A 19263-nucleotide genomic window follows, 5' to 3' on the forward strand; every position below is an offset into this window, starting at 1 on the left:
ATTTGATCTAATTGAACATTTTAACTCTATCAGAGCTGCAACTTCCACACGCCATGTACAACTCAGCCTAAAGTTTTTCATACCCTGGGCAGATTTGACTTTTCTTTCTGTTCAAGCAAGACACTTGTTTTTGAAAGTGAAACGGGCATCTTGCTAAAGACCATATAAAGATAGGTTAAGTTTCAAAATCAATTAATTTATCAGTTTTTTATTAACAAATGGCATGCCAATTTATTCATACACTCCTGAATAATCAGTGGAAATTATTGGCATTACAACAATCACATCCTTTTATGTGTTTCCACAGATATTTTGACAGTTTCTCTTCAGTAATGAGATCCAAGTCAGAGATTGGAAACCCTCTTTGCCATAATGCTAATCTTTAACTCAATCCACAGATTTTTTAAAAATCAGATTCAAGTGTAAATGTAAATAAATCAAGGGTACGACTACTTTCGGTTTTAACTCGCATCAGGATACTGGATGCTTGAAACTGGCAAAAAAATGGCAACATTAAAATAAATAAATAAAAACACAAAGAAATTGCTCAAAATCTGAATCGTCTGGTCAGACCTTGACGAAAAATAGAAAATGGTGCAATGATGATTCTTGTGTACACTGCAAAATCACAAACTCTTACAAACATTTCAGCAAGATATAGCAGCTGGTTTAAAGTTGATAGTTATATAATATTGATGAAAAAGTGCTAGTTCCACTGACAGATTATTCACTTATAACAATACATTTTTCCCATATTATAAGTGAGATAATCTGACAGGATTATTTCATCAAGCACCTATATTTTGCTGAAAAGTTACTTGTAAGTAAATTTTGTCTCAGCTCAAGTGTACTAAGATATTTACTAGACCTAAAGTACTTGGTAAGATTTAGTGTTTTTGCAGTGTATTTGTTTCTAAGAAGTTTCTTTTTTAATGAATACTAGTTGTAATGATAACAACACTAACAACATATTCACACAGAGGTGTTCAAGTCAACAGGGAGTTGTGATTTTAAGTTCAGAAACACGTTACAGCTGCACATTTACTTTCTTTCTTATCGTGTGATCTCCCGTGTCTCTGTGTTTCCTCTTTCACATGAGAAACAAAGAGTCCCTGATCCAGCAGCAGCACCACTGTCTTAGTTTTTACCGAATTTGAGTCCTGATAAATGTCTGTTGGATAAAATAAAACCGCCAGCAACCTTAAGGTGAAGCAAACCTTGAGACAAACATAAATGTCAGTGGTAAATCTATTCAGACTGACTCAGACCAGTGCAGATTTGTCATTTCAGTCCTTCAGGATTCCACAGCGGCTCATGCAGTTCTGTGGAGTTGCCATGGTGTTTAGACTGAGTAGGAAATGGGTTACATCAGGTCTTTTCTAGTGTTTGAAGCATGTGTCCAGAGCTGTCTGCTTCATGGAACCAGAAAGCGCTCTGTTAGATGAAATCTGTTCCTGGTTTGGCTGAGAGCTGACTAACTGTCACCTCGGTGTAGGTGGATCCCGTCAGGACGCAGGCAGTCTTCTGCGGAGCGCTCACATGACACAGCGCTGCATCCTCGGTACAGTTCAGACATGCCCCGTAGCTATCTTGCTGACCATTTGAGAACCTTGTGGAGGCACTCGTGTCCTTGTTGCGCTGTGGAGTGAAGCTGAATCGCTCCTGCGGCTGTGGACTACCTCTGTAGATCATCTGTCGCAGTGTAGACGTGTCTCTACATAAACACTCGCGGAAATTGGGCTTGCACAGCAGGTAGACCATTGGGTTGTAGATGGTGGAAGACTTGGCAAACACTGCGGCCAGGGCGAACGCAACTGGAGGGACGACTGTGGCGTCTCCGAAAGCAGCCCACATCGCCACGGCAGCATAAGGGGTCCAGGCTCCCAGAAAACCAATGCACACTGCTATGGACAGCTGTGGAGAACGCAGCAATACAAGCAGAAAAACAGGCAGATAATGACCTACTATATTGGAAAACTATTTAGCTTTTTTACATTTTGTCTCATTACAATCACAAACTTCAGTGTTTTGGGTATTTTATGTCATAATACATCACAAAGCAGTAACAAAAGTCTTTCTTTTCTGATTTGTTTTAGCTTTAACAACATAATTTAGCTTATGACTGACCTAAAATCCTTAAAAATACAGAAATCCAAAAACCTAAGCAAACATTTTGTTTCAGGGCATTCCTGTGGCTAAAATATTTAGTAACTTTAGATGCTAGTTGTTTGCATTGCATTTAGCAAATGTAAGTGCAAATGCACAGAACATATAGAAAACCATTTATCCATCTATATAATCTACCACTTCATAGTAATGCTCTATTTTGTGTTGGTGTATCACACAAAATCCGGTTTAAATCCATTATAGTCTGTGGTTGGTTTCACAACACTTTTAACAAAAGCAAATATTGATTCCCTTGTCTCTTTTCTATAATTTTTAATGCTACAGATGTAAAAGACATGACAAAAACAAGCAAGTAAAATCTAATACATCCTTAAAGGGGACCCATTATGCAAAATTTACATTTTGCATGTTTTTATACTTTCATTTCAGTCTCAGCTGCTTCTAAAAACAGCCAGTGTTCTGAAAAAACCTAACCTGTCACCTAGAAACTAACCCAAAAGGTTCCAGCAAGGTTGGTCAGCAGGTTTTAACGCTGTAAGCGCTGCGTAATGGCTGCTGGAATAGACGGGTGTTTTGTTGTTGACTGTGTGTTCACACCAACCCTGTTTGGTCTGCCTTAGTCGAACTCCAGTTTGTTTGTCTATAAAGTCTGGTTCGTTTATGGAGGTGTGAATGTCCAATCGAACTTTGACGCAGACCAAACTGAGAACTCTAGTCCAGTTGAAATGAACTCTCACGGTCCGAAAGCAGGACGTGAACTATAGCACATGGCATTCTGGGAAAATACCAACAAAACAAAGGCAAGAGTCTAGTGCTAGCAGGAGAAATGGCTTCTGGTCTTTTACCAAAGACAAAAGAAAAATCCAACAACTGCTAAAAACTTATACTGCCACATTTTTGTTTACATTTTGTGGAGAAGGAAGTTGTGCTCTTTGTCTTCTTAAGTTTTGTGTCATTTCCTTCTGTAGCTCTTGGTACAGCGCCTCCATAGGCAAGGAGTTGAATAGGGTTTTCAATTAGTTTGGATCATTTGACTCAGGGCAGTGAAAGCAAATCGCTGGAGTTGAAAATTGAAGCAAATTTGGTCCCAAATACAACTGAGTTACCAGACTATCAGGTGTGAAAACATCCTTACCATTCAGTAAACGGTTGCTGCATGTTTGTTGGTTGTGCAGGAGGCTGTACTTCTTCTGCTTTTGGGTCTAATTCAGGGTCAGAGATGTTACGGTCACATCTGTTTCCAGTCATTTTTATGTGCGAGTGTAAACGTTGAGTTTGGGGCCGTGGCCAGCAGCAGCTTATTTGGATTTAAAGTGACAAGACACCCTAAAGCAACTCAAAATGGGCAGAACTGAGCAGAATAAAATCTAATTATCAAATAAAATTAATAAACATGTTTTGACCTATCCTAACCATAATAGGTCCCCTTTAAGTCCTGTCAACTGCAAAACCATGAACTCTGTGTTTCCTCTGCTTCAGTGACAGCCACATCCTCTGACCTTCACAATGAGAGTGTGTGCATTGGTGGTCTTGGTCTGGGGTGACACATGCTGCTGAACCGCCTGACGCGATCCCCGCACGGTCAGCAGAATGAAACTGTAGGAGAGGAAGATGATTGTGCAGGGCAGTGCATAGCAAAAGACGAAAAGGCAGACTATGTATGTCAAAGCTAAAAGCTCCTGGTTGGGTGCGTGCCAGTCGATGCAGCAGGCCGTGCCGTACGGCTCAGCGCTGTAACGCCCCCACTGTGCCAGGGGCCCCACGGCAAACACAGATGCGTAGCACCACACTCCAGCCACCAGGAGACGGGCGTGTGAGGGCGAGAACTTGTTCCCTGTGAGGGGAAATATAAAACAGACGTTACTAGATTAGAGACGAAAGTCTACAGAGTTTAAAAAAAGTGCTTGTTGCATTATTATGTCCTCACCATAAGTAGGGAAGCAGACTTTAAGGCAACACACCAAGGAGAGGGCAGTGAGGTTTGTCAGGCTGCAGAGACCAAACAACACTCCACACATGGCATAAAGCTGGCAGGTAATTTCTCCAAAAAGCCACCTGCACACATAAGAAACAAGATGGAGATATGTCTGCTGCTAAAAATCAATTCCAATCTCATGATGGATCTCTACTGGGGATTAATATGGCTTCTTAGATTAAAATTAGTTCCAATCGATAAACAAATAAAGCCCGCTTAGATCTTTTAGTCTTGCAGTTTGGCCGCCATCCACCAGAGGGCGCCGCCGGGCATACTTAGGCGGTTGACATGAACAAAGATGGCGGCGGCGCCATAACAGAACAGGAAAGAGAAACGGTCCAAACGGAGTCCGGTGTGGGATGCAAAATGCACTTTATGCGGTTCTGTTTTGAAATATAAACACGCAACAAGCTTCTTAAGTTTAGTTTAATCTCAACAGCGGTAATTAAGCCGAGCTACACGACAAAACAGCGACAACTACTTATTCCAAAATTTCTGATGAGCTACGAAGGCGAAGAAGTGATAACAGGAAAGCGGAGGAAATAACAGAGAAAAATAACATGATGGGACAACGTTGTGCCAATAAGCACGGTTGGTTTTGAGGGCTGTGAGTGAGTTAATTCACTTCAGGGAGAGAAGTTTTAACATTTATTTAAGAGCAACCAGAGTACTTCTGTATGAATATGTCTCTGTTCATTGGGAATTAAGTGTCACACTTACTTTTTCATCTTTTCTTTTTTTTATTTATCAACCTTAGAGGTTCCTGTTTTGTTATGTCTTAAACATGCCTATTAATGTGAGAAAATCTATTTTTTTCTGTTTATTCAGTCAGTATTTAATACAACTGACACAAAACAAAGCAAATTTATTTTTTAATTATTCAGCATATTATGAAAAAGTTTTCCCTTTGTGTTATGGAACGACAGTCCTCACAAGAAAAAACTCAATGGCTGTTTATTAATCGTTAGTTCACTAATTGATAACTTGCATCTGGTTTTCTGATTTATTTATTTTTTAATTAAAAGTGGGAATCTGAATTGGCTGCATTCACCCTTTTTTAATTAAAATCAACTTGTTCTTTACTGAAAAAGACAAAGAGATACCTGTGCGAAAAGGCCGACGGTATCGCCAGTGGAAAGAGAGACAGCGTCATCCCAAGGTCGCTGATGGAGAGGTTGATGATGAAGAACTCTGCTGGTTTCAAAGTTGATCGCTTGTGAAAAGCAACAAGCAGCAGAAGGCAGTTGCCTATGAGGGACAGGATACCTTTGGGGAAAAAAGAAAGTAACAGCAGGATGGCGAAAAGACTAAATGTCAGGAAAAATATCAGCGTGGCAAACATCGGATTATTGTTTACTCACAAAACAAGCTGTAGACGGAGCCCATGAGGATGTCGTGCTCCTTCGAGATGCTCGAGGCAAACAAAGAGGCTGCGTCTGAAGCATTTCCCATCTAAAACGTTTACACAACCACACAAATTAGATAATCACAAATAATGCTTTAAATGACTGGAGAATTTATTTACTGGAACTCTAAAGTAGATTGATGTTGAAGGGTTGACTGTAAGCAGTGGAAAACAAATACGGTCATAATAATAAAACCCCCCCATCTATTTTAAGCTGTGGTTGAAATTGTTTCATTTGAAACCAGAAGTTTACATACAGCAAATAAGAAGACGCGTATATATTTTTTTTCCCCTCTGAAGCTAAATCAGACCAGATGTCTCTTGTTTTGGTCAGTCAGAATTACCAAAGTTGTTTATTTGCTAAATGTCAAAAAAATTTGAATTTATTTTACAAAATCTCTTAAAAAAAGACAAAATTCTTGCCAAGTTTTCCAACATTTAGCAAACAGAAATAATTTTGGTAATTCTCTCCGACCTAAAACAAGAGAAGTTTGATCAGACTTAACATCAGACAGTGAGAAAAAAATACTTTGCATCTGTAAATATCTGGTTTCAACTGTTTATCCGGTTGTGAAATGTTTTAAATTCAACTTCAAAGGTTTGAAAATACAAGAGATTTCACGATGTCATTAAAAACTAATCACACTCAATGATTCAGTAAAACTAAAAATAGTATTGGATCGATGCTGGCCTGATAATATACATACCTAAGGTTAAGATCCAAACTTGAAATTTATCTATTTTTGCTTTGTAGTTTCTCAACTCTAAACCAGAAACAATTTTCTCTTGATTTGCTCTCAAGTGATAGATTTTTTTGCACTTTGTTTAGAAAAAATGCACTCCATATTTCCATATTTCTGTTAATTATGTTATTCTGTAGACAAATTCTGTCTTTGGTTTTAAAAAGTCAGCTTAATGGAAAACTATACAAACACTTAAATGTTGGAAGTCTGATGAGATATCAAACTTAAATAATGAAAAACTTTATAGATTTCTGTATTGATGCAAAACCAAAGTCTTGCCAAGTATTTTTGATCTAATTTCTAGTGAAAATATCTTAATGCATTTGAATTAAGACTTACAAGTAACTGTTTTGCAAGATATAGGAGTTTGTTTTAAGTAAATAACTACTTAATATTGTTAAATAAGTGCTATTTCCACTAGCATTATATTTCACATGGAAAAATGTCTTGCTATACGAGAAATAATCTGCCAGTGGAGCTAGCATGTTTTTGCCATCATTAAATCATTATTTACCTAAAATAAGCTCCAATATCTTGCTGAAATGCTACTTATTAATTTTGTGTTAGTCGATGTCTACTACTAGACATTGCCATAGAAACTAAACCAAAAATACTTGGTAAGGTTTTATGTTTTTGCAGTGTTTCGGCGAAACTGGCCTTGTATTTATTTGTCATTGGGTCAATATCAAACATGTAGCATCTACTTTCTCTGCTGCTTTGTTGGTTCTGCAGGTGATTCTCAAAACCCTCAACCTTGGTTTCATTTATCCAAATAACATTGTACCAGAACCTCATCATTGCAAACCCAAGTTGTGCTGCCATGTTATTTGTATGAAGAAACTTTAACAATGGCAACATTTTCAAACCTAAATGTACAGAGAAACATGCAGATCAACACATGAAGGATGAAATAAAGCATATCCTGAGTGAACAAATTGGCTCAGAACTCCACGATGACTTCACTGCTGATGACATTGCAAGGTGACGCTTCGAACACTTGGCTCTTCGTCAGACCTCTTTCTGTCTGATGAGGAGCCAACGTTCGAAACGTCACCTTGCTGCAGTAAAGTGGTTTAATAAATGAGGACAGCCTGAAACCTTTATGTTCATTCAAAACCCTTCAGAAGTTGTTAAATTGCTACATTTTTTTTGTCTTATTCTTAACTTTAACATGTTAACGGAGTTTTGGATTTTGTTCTTGGATTTTTTTCCTCTTAGCTGTGATCCTCACCTAAGAATGAAGCACTTTAGATAGTTTGACCAGATTGAGGTGCAACAACAAATTACGTCTCTGATGTTGTTGCTGACGTCTTTTATTCTTCTTGGCATCATAACAAACACTTTTACGTTTCATATCAACAAACTGCTGCTGGTGACACTGATGAGGATCTGCAACTTTCTCACCTAAATGCCATGAAAACGTGTACATACTTTTAAAAATTCTGGCTTCTGTTACACACACAGAGGTGATGTGGGATCTGTTTTGTGCTTCGTACACTTGAGGTTAGCTTAAGTCGTTTGTTTGGTAGCATTTTGAGTTTCCAGTTGAGATTATAAAAGGCGGCAGAAAAGATACAAACAATATGTAAGAACTGCAAGTTGTTCAGGCGCTGAAGGAGGCAGAAAGATCGATAAAATGGCCGATGGGTTGGATGTCTATGGGCTTAGTTAAGCTACATCACAAAACATTAATCACATGTGGAAAATGGTAAATGTTGTACTGCAGATCTTGCATAATTGAAGCACACTGCAAAAACACAAAGTCCTACCAAGTATTTTGGTCTGGTTTGTGGTGCGAATATCTTATTACATTTGAAATAACACAAAACTAACTTATAAATAACTTTCAGCAAGATGTGTAAGCTTGTTTTAGATCAGTATTTTATTAATATCTATGAAAAAGTTCATGTTCCATTGGTAGATTATTTAACTTTTGACATAGGAAGAATGTTATTAATAAAATAATCTACCAATGCACCTGGTGCTTTTTCATCAATATTAAGGAATTGTTAACTTAAAACAAGCTCCTATATCTTGCTGAAAAGTTGCATATAAGTTAGTTTTCTTATTCCAAGTGTACTGCACTGTTTGTACTAGAAACTAGACCAAAAATACTTGGTAAGACTTTGTGTTTTTGCAGTATAGCAACCCAGGTCAGCTGGTTTTACCAGTATGCGCTGTACAATGGCAGCTGGAAAAGGGAAGAGTTTTGTTGTTGACTTACCATCCAGAAACCACTTGCTGCCTTCTTGTTTATTGTGCAGAAGGCTCTACTAATCATTTTCAAAGATGTACAGTTGTATATATTGTGCATTTTTAAGGCCCCAATTTAGCTTTATAGACTCACCTCAGGACACTAAATGCTTGAAACTTATGGTAAGACTAACAAATGCCAGAATAATTGTATAGTCCTGCATTATTCCTGTTTTGTGAGTTTTAGGCATCGTCACACGTCTTGAAATTGGGAATCTTTTCTGTGAATGTTGCTAAAAACCATGAATTACTAAAACCGACAGCGTTTAAAACTACATCAGTGGTAACAGTTTGACTTAACTCTTCAACCTTTTCTGTGCTGCTCTCCTGCTGTTTGTAACTCAATATTTCAAGCCCACACAGGAACAAATGAAAAAAGATTTTCTTTGAATAATAACAAAAAGAAATAATCCCTTGCAAAAGATGAAAAGCCGTTTTTGTTTTAAATCCAGATGCACTGGACAGGATTGACAGATGGGAAGAATTACAAGACCTGCGCCTTTCAGCGCTGCAGCAGGTGCATCCATCCATCCATTTTCTTTACACCCTTGTCCCTCAGTGGGGTCGGGAGGGTTGCTGGTGCCTATCTCCAGCTAACGTTCTGGGCGAGAGGTGGGGTCACCCCAGACAGGTCGCCAGTCAGTCACAGGGCAACACAGAGACACACAGGACAAACAACCATGCACACACACACTCACACCTAGGGGCAATTTGGAGAGGCCAATTAACCTGACAGTCATGTTTTTGGACTGTGGGAGGAAACCGGAGTACCCGGAGAAAACCCACGCATGCACAGGGAGAACATGCAAACTCCATGCAGAAAGACCGGGGCCGGGAATCAAACCCAGAACCTTCTTGCTGCAAGGCAACTGCTCTACCAACTGTGCCACTGTGCAGCCCGCAGCAGGTGCATGTGGGACTGAAAACAAAACAGCTGCAGTAATTAATCTGTCCTGTTCAGATCTCTGCTGAAAAGTCGGTGGATTCTCAAATATTTCCAACAGGAAATGTTGATCCAACATTTTAAAATGATCAAAGAAAGACTGTTCAGCCTCAGCGAAGAGCTTAGCATCGCACACAGATTTCAGAGAGTTAGTAAATTAACTTGGTGTTAGAGGAATCCTGATCGTTTCTACTAAACATTCATATCATTTATTTATTTCAAACAGGTTTTTAAAAACAAGAAAGCAAACAATCAGTAGGAGAAAACATGTATTTATAGTGGAGAACATCATCAATTATATAAACTATCTCTCCCTTCCTTCTTTCCTTTTTTATCATTAGTTCCTTCCTTCCTTCTGTCCTTCCTTTCCTTTTTTATCGTCAGTTCCTTCCTTCCTTTCCTTTTTTATCGTCAGTTCCTTCCTTCCTTTCCTTTTTTATCATTAGCTCCTTCCTTCGTTTCCTTTATCATCAGTACCTCCTTCCCTCCCTCCTTCCCTCCCTCCCCCTCCTTCTATCCCTCCCTCCCTCTCACTCTCCCTCCTGACTGAAACATGGCAGTTCTTCTTTTCGTCGTTTTGACAGTAATTGTTCTGAGTCTTAATATTTATGTAAATGTGACATTTTAGTTTTTTATTCTTATTATAAATAGATTCTCCATAAACCTGTTCCTGCCCGTGGATTTACTCTAACAATCAGAACAACAAACTGAGTTTTTTTCATTTCTTTGTTAAAAATTAGTGTTTTTATTATGTTGAATTAAATGTTTTTGGTGATTATTTTCCATCAGATGTTTTAACCTGACAGTGACTTTAAGGTTTTCTTCAGAGTTTCTGGATTATTTTCTCTAAATCTGCTCAAATTAAATCTTCAGCCTCGTTTTGTTGATATTTTATGTTCTGCGAGACTTTTTGTGAAGTTCCTGAACAATTTCCTTTTTTCCTGTCAAAACAAATTTATTTTAATAAGATTTAGATTTTTAATTATTTTTTATTGATGTACTGAATCAACACATAATATTTTTATCTGTTTTCATCTCATTTTGTTTGTTTTTGTAGGTTTTTATTTAATTAAATTGTTAATAAAAGTAACAGTAATAATAAATTAAATTCTAAATTATAATGTTAATCATTTCCAGGTCATGTTTATATGCTTTTCCAATGTTCATATTTTTGATTAATTGTATTTATTTTATATGAGTTAATTATAAATAAATCATTTTCTCGGCAGAAATACAGAAATCTCACTGCTTCTTTGTGATGGAGTTTATTCTTTAGACAGTTTTTTTGTAAGATAAATTAAAAAGGTATTTTCCCATTTACAGATATTTCCTATTTTGACAAAAATAAATAACTAAATACAAAAGCAACTTTTTATTTTGAATGAAAAGTTTGTCTAAATTAATGTGAAAAATTTAATTTCTGCTTCGGCGTTTGCGATCATCAAAAACATTTGCTCATATCCTGAGTTTCTTCAGATCAGAGTTTGATGAGTTTCTCGTTATTTTGTCAATCAGCTTCAAAGCAAAGGATTTATTTCTTCTAATCACATTTAATTCACGATTTAAGAAGACGGACTAATTACTTCTTCACATCTGGCCTTTTTCTCCTCATCAATTAAATCACCATTTGAAAACCACTTCCTGTATTTACTCAGTATTTAATCTTTGAAATGATCTGATTTTAAGACAGATTTAGTATGTTTGAGATTTGAGGAACAAAATGAAGCTAAAACTCGTCAGTTTGTTTGAAAATGAGGAAGAGCAGCTGAACTTCACCGACGGTCTGCAGAGGCACATTTCATGACAGAGCAGCTATGATGTCCAGTTAATTAGATTCCTTCAGTGATAGAAGAGCGCTGACCTCCAGATGGGGACACCAAACATAAACCATGCAGTGGCTGCTGGACGCGCATAAGAACCTGTCATTTTATTCCCGATTGGCATCTGCGTCGCTCCTGAAACATGGAAAACGCAGAGGTAAACGTCTTAAACCGTTGCAATTTATTGCTGTTGTCAGGATGATGAGTAATCTGCTCTGCGTGAGTTTGCAACAAGTCTCCTGTGGTTAATACTGTGACATTTATGATGGTACTGAAAATGGGACTGTCACTCATAGCCGTTAATGTCTGAAATGAGCGGCCATTTATAGGGCTGACAGTCGGGGAGCGCGGCAGTAAGCGGCCATCTGCAGGGAAACCTGCGTCAGGGTTACAGGTGACCTGTTATAGTTTCTTGAACAGGATACAAAACATGATCTTCACATTTTTTTGCACAGAATCATGCCTAGATAATGAGAGTTTAGTCTGCTCTGTTCTGCCTACTTTGAGCTGTTTTAAGGTGTCTTGTCTCTTTAAATCCAAATAAGCTGCTGCTGGCCACGTCCCCAAACTCAACATCTCAATTTTCTGCAAAAAGATGTGCAGTTATACAACTGTACATCATTGAAAAGCATTAGTAAGTGGATTTTGTTCCACTTACTGGAACAAAATCCAGTAAGTGGTTTCTAGAAGGAAAGTCAATAACAAAACACTTGTTTTTTCCAGCAGCCATTGTACGGCGCATAGAGCAGTAAAACTTGATGCTGCACTACAAAACACAAAATCTTACAAAGTATTTTTGATCTAGTTTCTAGTACAAACATCTTAGTATGCTTGAAATAAGATTAAACTAACTTGTATGTAACTTTTCAGCAAGATGTAGGAACTTAAGTCAATATTTTCTTATAACTGATGAAAAAGTGCTAGTTCCACTGGCAGATTATTTTATTTATAACAAGACATTTTTCCAATGTTATTTGGAAATAATCTGCCAACAGAACAAGTACTGTTTAAACTTTGGTTCCCATAAGCAAACATCACTTTTTATTTGTTTTTAGCTTAGAGTTGAAGGCGTTACAGGTATCATTGATTTTAGTCACACTTTTACGTGCATGTCTTGTAACATGTCTCCACCACATTTTGCTGCTGTTGAGGCGAAGAGCGGCCATATTGAAAAGCAAAGTTACATTACAGATTGTAACTGGGGGTAGTTGGAGTTGCTCCCAGTTTCCCAGTGGAAAATCTGACTCCTCCAGGCGTTTTAATTAATTTTCCCAACTAAGAAGTTGAGTACAACTAGAACGAATCGTTAACATTCGTAAGGTTTTTGAAGCCGCTCATTTTCCAAACACCAAAAAACATGAACTTAAAAAACATCTGGGTGGGTTTTTTATTTTAGTGCTTTGGTTGTTTTTAGAAGCAGTTTAGACCCAAATGGAAGTACAAAAACTTACCAAAATATGATTTTTGTACAATAGGTCTCCTTTAAATTTAATTTCTACCGTCGTATTCTTTGACCTTTATGTCCTTAAAGTGGCGTCAGCAACAATATCAGTGACTGTAATTGCTTAAATAACAGCAGTGATTACATAATCGTGGTCATGGTACAGTATGTTCACAGCCAGCCCTCAGAGTTTGCGCCTTTGACATATCTTGTGTTTGTGTTTTGGGATGTTTTGTGTCACACTGCATCTTTTACGCTTGGTTTAATTGGGCTTCCTGGCCCCCTGGGGCGCCAACAGTGTTTTCATCAGAGCTCTAACATTTTTATGCTTTCTGTGTTACTTTTCACAATTCATCACAGATCCCAAAGCAGTAAATCTAAAATAATTTTCATCTCAAACTAGCTGCTAATTGTCTGCTGTTTTTGACAATCACATTCAATAAAGCAGCTGACCAATAAATACTGGCCCCAATCTAGAATTCATTGTATGCGATAATCTAGTAGGCTTATAATTCATATAAAACGATGCAGCAGGAAATTGTTGCAGAAACATGTATGGTTTCTTTGTGGCATGTCCCCCAGAGCCCGTGGAGACCTATGAGAGATTAAAGCTGACTGTATTCACCCTGCCTGCCTCTTCGACTGAGAGGGACTGTCAGTGACGAGCAAATGCCAGAACTGTATGATATTCACACAAAGCCTCAGCAGCATGACAGGGCCATCAGAGGCGACTCCTTCCAACGTCGGCACCCGTGCTGCGACATAAATTATATAATGTCTGAGGAGAGCGGTCACATGATGCAGCGCGCACCTAAAGTGTTTAAGATGCAGAGCTTGACATGATCTCATCAGACTATAAATGAGTTCCCAGCAGGCTTGGATTCACGTTTGGACATTGATTTCTGTCAGGTACAAAACAGAACTAGTAGCACCGGCTACCTCTTCACTGCTGCCTTTAACATGAGCTTCATTAATGCAGGTTTCAGATTTTTCTTTAATGAAACGATGGGAAAAACTTACAGGAAGTCAGATATTTAAATGCACTCCTCATTGGTGTGAACATTATGTTGTTTGGGGTTTTATGGATTTAATTCAAAACTTTGTTTCCTCAAGAGTTTATATCAAACACTACCGATTATTTTAGCAATCGATTATTCATTACATTACTCATTCTGGCAATTATTCTGATGATTAATCAAGTTCTCTGCCGATTAATCAATTATTCTGATGATTCTTTGATTATTCTATCAGTTAATCTAACGATTAATCAATTATTCTGACAATTATTCTGATTAATCAATCATTCTATTGATTTTTTTTAAATATATCAATTATTCTGACGATTAATTGGTTATTCTGGTGATTAATCAATTATTCTATTGGTTATACTGATGATTAATCGATTAACTGGATTAAAACATAATTCCGTCTTCTGCAGATTTTCCATTTAACCACAGCGCAGTAATTGTGCCAGAATATGGGGGAATATTGCTGCCATAAGTCGAGAGCACACATTTCCTGTCTGAAAGCATTGGGAATAACTAAACCAGCCGCATGGTTTTGTTATTTTGACCATGTCTTTTGTTCTTAAAACTTTTAATACTTGTTTGCTTTCAAACTGAAAATGTAAGCAAAAGAAGGAGAACAAAAAACATGGAATCCTGCTTTCAGACAGGAAATGTGTGCTCTCGACTTATGGCAGCAATATTCCCCCATACAAAAAACTGTATAAAATACATAAACATTTGAGATATATGTATATTAAAAACCATTTGTCTGTCAGCTCAAACAAAGACAATTTCACTCCACTGAAAGCCAACAACACTTCACCAGCTACCAGGCATGGTGGTGGTAGCATTATGCTGAGGGCTGTAGAGCTGACAGAACAAAGTGGGAGGAATGAAGAAGAAGCTAATTCTTACCGGCAGAACAAATAATTAAAATTAACTCTAGCAGTCAGACCAAGAAAAATGGACAAATATCCAACAGAATAATGATTTTTTTTTATCGCTACATATGGAAACAATATCATTTGATCATTTTTAACTTGAATTTCATTTTATGATTATTTTAATAATCAATTAGTCTATCTATTATTCTGATAATCAATTAATGGGATAAAAAAATGGGCACATTCTGTGAATTTTTTATTAAACCACTTTAATCTTTTTATACAGTGTTAGAAATACATTAAAAGATATTTAAATTTATTATTCTGGCAATTAATCTGATTAATCAATTTTTCTGCCAACTAATCAATTATTCTGATGATTATTTGATTATTCTATCAGTTAATCTTTTGAATAATTGATTTATTTTTAAATAAGAAAAGAACTTTATTACATAAAATGCAAAAACACATCATTCCTTTAGTAAATGCTTTATTATTTGTAGCAAAAATGCAGCTGCAGTTTAAAAAATACATCTAAAATCAACATGTGAAAATCTGAGCACTTTCTACTTGGCATATCATACGGTGTACAGATAATCTGTTCATTTTGTCATTAACTGATCAATAATTAACTAGCAAAAGGTGCTTAATGGCAGATTCTATTAACATAATTTGAACCAGTTAAAGTTAAAACTATTCTATTAGAAAATATTCACAGATAAAGAGGTTTTCTTTAAAACTTTTTTATATAAATACGCAGCCCTGGTTAAAAGTAAGAGCCCACTGCAGTGAATCCGACTGAAAACCTCCTGGTTATTCCTCCAAATATTGGTTTCTGAGCTCTTCCTGAGTTAAAACATTAGTATTGTTGTTTTCTTTGCTTTATTTGAGGTCTGAAAGCTTTTTGACCATTTCTCATTTTCTGCTAATAAATACAAAATTTTTGCTTGACATTTCAGAGACATGTTGTCAGGAGTTCATAGAATAAGAACAATATTCATTTTACTCAGACATATACCGTATTTTACGGACTATAGAGCGCACCTCACTAAAAGCCATACCCACAAAGTAAAAAAGAAAACAAACTGGAAACGTACATTTATAAGCCGCTGGTATCTCCGCTGCTCTCGGTTTTCCTTAACAAATCTGCTATTAAGGACGCAGCCGTGCGTCTCCAACGCTGAACCATGGATTCGTTTACGTGCAGCGGCTCCATTTCCTTCCTGTACTGCCAGATCGATAACCTTCAACTTAAAAGCGGCATCTTTTTCTTTGTGTTGTTTCCATGATGAGGGGATAAGAGTTTGAAGAAATTTCTCCGTCATGCCTGCTGCTAGCATGTGCTTGTTCTAAGATGAAAATTAGCACTTTCTTCTTTGATTTCCAATTTTTGACTTTCAATGATTCACTTCCTACTAAAGCGCCCCCTGGTGGTTGAAGAAAAGTCCACAAAAAAGCCGCACCGGACTACCAGCTGCATGGTTCAAAACGTGGGAAAAAGTAGCGGCTTATAGTCCGAAAAATACGGTACCTATAAAAAGTAAAATCAGATAAACCGATCATTTTAAGTGGTCTCTTGGTTGTATATATATTTTTCTTGAAGTTCTGGCTTAATTGCTGCTCTGAGTGTGTCGTTCTTTCAGCTTCTGGTCTTTTATTAATCTGTCAGTTGACTGAACTAAATTAATTGACAATTATTTAAATAATCAATTCATCTCGATGAATTGATCGAGATGAATGATTAATCATTCATCGAGATGATTAATCAATTCATCTCGATGACGAGATTAATCATTTCAACCATATCTGTAGCCCTTTTAAAATTCATTGATATTGTATAATTATTCACATATCGACCAAACACAGATAAAATTAAGTATTAAAACCCAAAACCTTAAATGACATTCATGTCCTTGATTAGTTTCACTGAAAATGACTTAGCAGTATTAAACACATTAGATTAGAAGCAGAAGCAAATATCTGTTAAGTGATTTTCTGCTACATTAAATCACACAAATCTATGCGAGTTCTTACATATTTGCTGTTTCACGTTTCCTTCCTGCCTTTGCTTTGACAAGAATCCCTGAATGTCGAGGATAAATAACTTTGTTAAATAAAGTTGTTTCAAGCTCTCAAGCCGCACTTGCCCATAATAGTCAAACATTGTCTACAGATATTGATTTTCTGATGGCAAGCCGAAGTGAAGCCCACAGTTATGTTTGTGCAACGACAACAGGCAGCTTATTTACAGGCAAACATTCAAACAAACAATGCATGCCGCCTGGGATCAGGTCAACCCGGCTGCATCGAAAACGCTTGACCACTGTGATGGTTTCCACACGGGCTGGAAGATAAACAGCAGCAGCTGAGTGGTGCAATCAGAGCGCCTCATCACTAATCCTGCGCGGGGTCCCACACAGTCTTCTGTCAGGTCTCTGACTTCATTTAGTCATCAGGCTGAACAATCCGACTCCACTTTACTGAAACAAGCTGCCCTTCAGAAAACACTCTTTCATCCCAATCAGACACAAATCGCAGAAAATTCCCTAAAATTACACACAATCCATGTTTTCAGCTGTATCATCTTTATGTGAATTTTGATTTCCTCTTAAAACCACATGAGGAAACTCAAAAAAGGTGAAATATATCAACATCCGTGATGCCTAAAGTCACCGTTCTGCTCTGGAAACGGACATTGCTGCTTACCTTCCAGGGAGGAATGGCTTGTCCTCAATTAAACTCATGGAGGCCAGGTAAGAAGAAGAAGAAGAAGAAGAGAGGAGGGAGCAGGGGACCGGTGCGAGGCTGACACTCAGTGGAGGAATCCTCCTCCCGAACGCCGACACGCACGTGAGCAGCCAGGTGGACGAGGGCTCGCTCCGTCACGCAGCGTGTGCGCTCCTCATCCTGGACACGCACCCGAGTCTAGCTGATGTACAACGAGAAGCTCAGAGTGAGAGAGGGAGGGAGGCAGAGCGAGGGAGAGGGATCAGCATAATACTTTGAACGTCTGAGCATCGCTGATGACTCAAAGTACCACTCCCCAACCCGTCTCAACCACTTCTCCGGCTTTTTCCCCTCACTTTGCTCATCTGTCTTTAAACTCTGCTCATTAAAGGTGACCTGTTATGCTTCCTTGATAGGTCTGTGTGCTATAAAAAACATGTTCATTAAATTTTATTGCACAAAATCATTATAATAAAATTTTAGTCTGTTTTGAACTCCTTTCAGAATGAGCTGTTATAGGGTTTCCTGTCACTTTCAGTCCAAATAAGCTGCTGCTAGCAACCAAACTGAACGAATGCAAAAAAACCACGCAATTATACAACCATACACCTTTGAAAAGCGTAAATAGAGCCTCCTGCACAACCAACAAGAATGCACATTGCAAAAACACAAAATCTTACCAAGTATTTGTGTCTAGTTTCTAATGCAAATATCTTAATGCATTTGAAATAACACAAAACTAACCTAGAAGTAGTTTTTAGGGAGATATAGGAGCTTGTTTTAAGTCAATTGTTCCTTAATATTGATTAAAAAAAGCACTAGTTTCATTGGCAGATTATTTCACGTATAAGATAGGAGAAATATCTTGTTGTAATTGAAATAATAACCCAATGGAGATGGTACTTTTTCATCATTATTAAGGAATAATTGACTTGAAGTAAGCTCCAATATCTTGCTGAAAAGTTACTTGTAATTTATTTAAAGTCTACTAAGATGTAGACTATAAACTGGACAATAATTCTTGGTAAGATTTTGTGTTTTTGCAGTGCAGCAAGTGGTTTCTGAATAGTAAATCAATAGGTCACCAACAAAACTCTTGCCTTTTCCAGCAGCTATCGTACAGCGGTAAAACCAGCTGACCAAACATGCTGGAATTCCACTTGAGTTGTTGCTAGGTAACGGGCTGGAGTAGCTAGTTATCAGCTCAGTGCCCTTTGGATGTGACTGAACATTCAGAAGTTTTTTGAAACGGCTCATTTTCCAGACACCAAAAAACTTTAAGTTATTGCCAAATAGACGTCTGTGAGGTTTTTTAATCACTTGGGCTGTTTTTAGAAGCAGTTGAGCCCCAAACTGAAGTATAAAAACATGTAAATGTGAATTTTAAACAGAGGGACGTTAATGTCCCCCGTTAAAGCTGACCGCAAAAGACGTGCAGCGTCATTACAATCAGTTTCCTGCTCGTTTTGTGCAAAAACCTTTTGAAGAAAAACATCAGTGCTTTTAATATGAATCTCTTCGCTTTGAGGTGAATGAGTTTCTCTTTTAATCCTCGTCTCATTGTGTTCTTTTCACTTCTATCTTAATTAAACTCAAGTGGAGAACTGGCGTCATCCTAACATTTAGCATCTAATGTTAGTGTCTATTCAAACATCTTGAATGTAGATACCAACCTTAACGACAATTGGTCACAGCTGATATATATAGCTACATATTTGGATTTCACAGCAAATTAAATTGAGTTTCACAATAAGGTTACATTCAGAAATGAAGACCTCTAAACTACTGCGTCAGATACATTTTTATTTTCATTCCCTTCTTTCAATAGGAGGATTAATTTATTGTTGCGTTATAATGGTTCAGTTTGGATGTAGTTCCATACAGACCAGTGGTGGATATGTAAATTATTTATGATTTTAAACAACATACAGAAAGTAA

The 19263-nt window shown here is 37.4% G+C and overlaps 1 protein-coding gene and 1 long non-coding RNA gene across 2 annotated transcripts in view; one reads left to right on the top strand and one right to left on the bottom strand.

Annotated features, from left to right (window-relative positions):
- The window catches only part of LOC108166445 (uncharacterized), a 38990-nt gene that overhangs the window by 6541 nt on the left and 13186 nt on the right, over positions 1–19263 (top strand). The gene's annotated exons all lie outside the window — the stretch shown is intronic.
- opn7d (opsin 7, group member d) lies at positions 275–17817 on the bottom strand. The gene is made up of 6 exons (XM_008414379.3): positions 17305–17817; positions 5464–5554; positions 5206–5368; positions 4055–4182; positions 3627–3961; positions 275–1914 (listed from the first exon to the last, which is right to left on the bottom strand). The coding sequence occupies exons 2-6, from the start codon at positions 5552–5554 to the stop codon at positions 1438–1440; spliced, it is 1194 nt and encodes a 397-aa protein (XP_008412601.1). The 5' UTR covers positions 17305–17817; the 3' UTR covers positions 275–1437.

The sequence above is a fragment of the Poecilia reticulata genome, chromosome 7 (assembly GCF_904066995.2).
Source record: "Poecilia reticulata chromosome 7, P_reticulata-male-v2, whole genome shotgun sequence".
Lineage (NCBI taxonomy): Eukaryota > Metazoa > Chordata > Actinopteri > Cyprinodontiformes > Poeciliidae > Poecilia > Poecilia reticulata.

Coding starts and splice junctions, on each gene's coding strand:
- opn7d (XM_008414379.3), bottom strand. CDS start 5,554: ATGGGAAATGCTTCAGACGCAGCCTCTTTGTTTGCCTCGAGCATCTCG. Junction 5,369..5,463: donor CTCCGTCTACAGCTTGTTTT/GTGAGTAAACAA, acceptor TTTTCCCCAAAG/GTATCCTGTCCCTCATAGGC. Junction 3,962..4,054: donor AGTCTGCTTCCCTACTTATG/GTGAGGACATAA, acceptor TTCCCCTCACAG/GGAACAAGTTCTCGCCCTCA.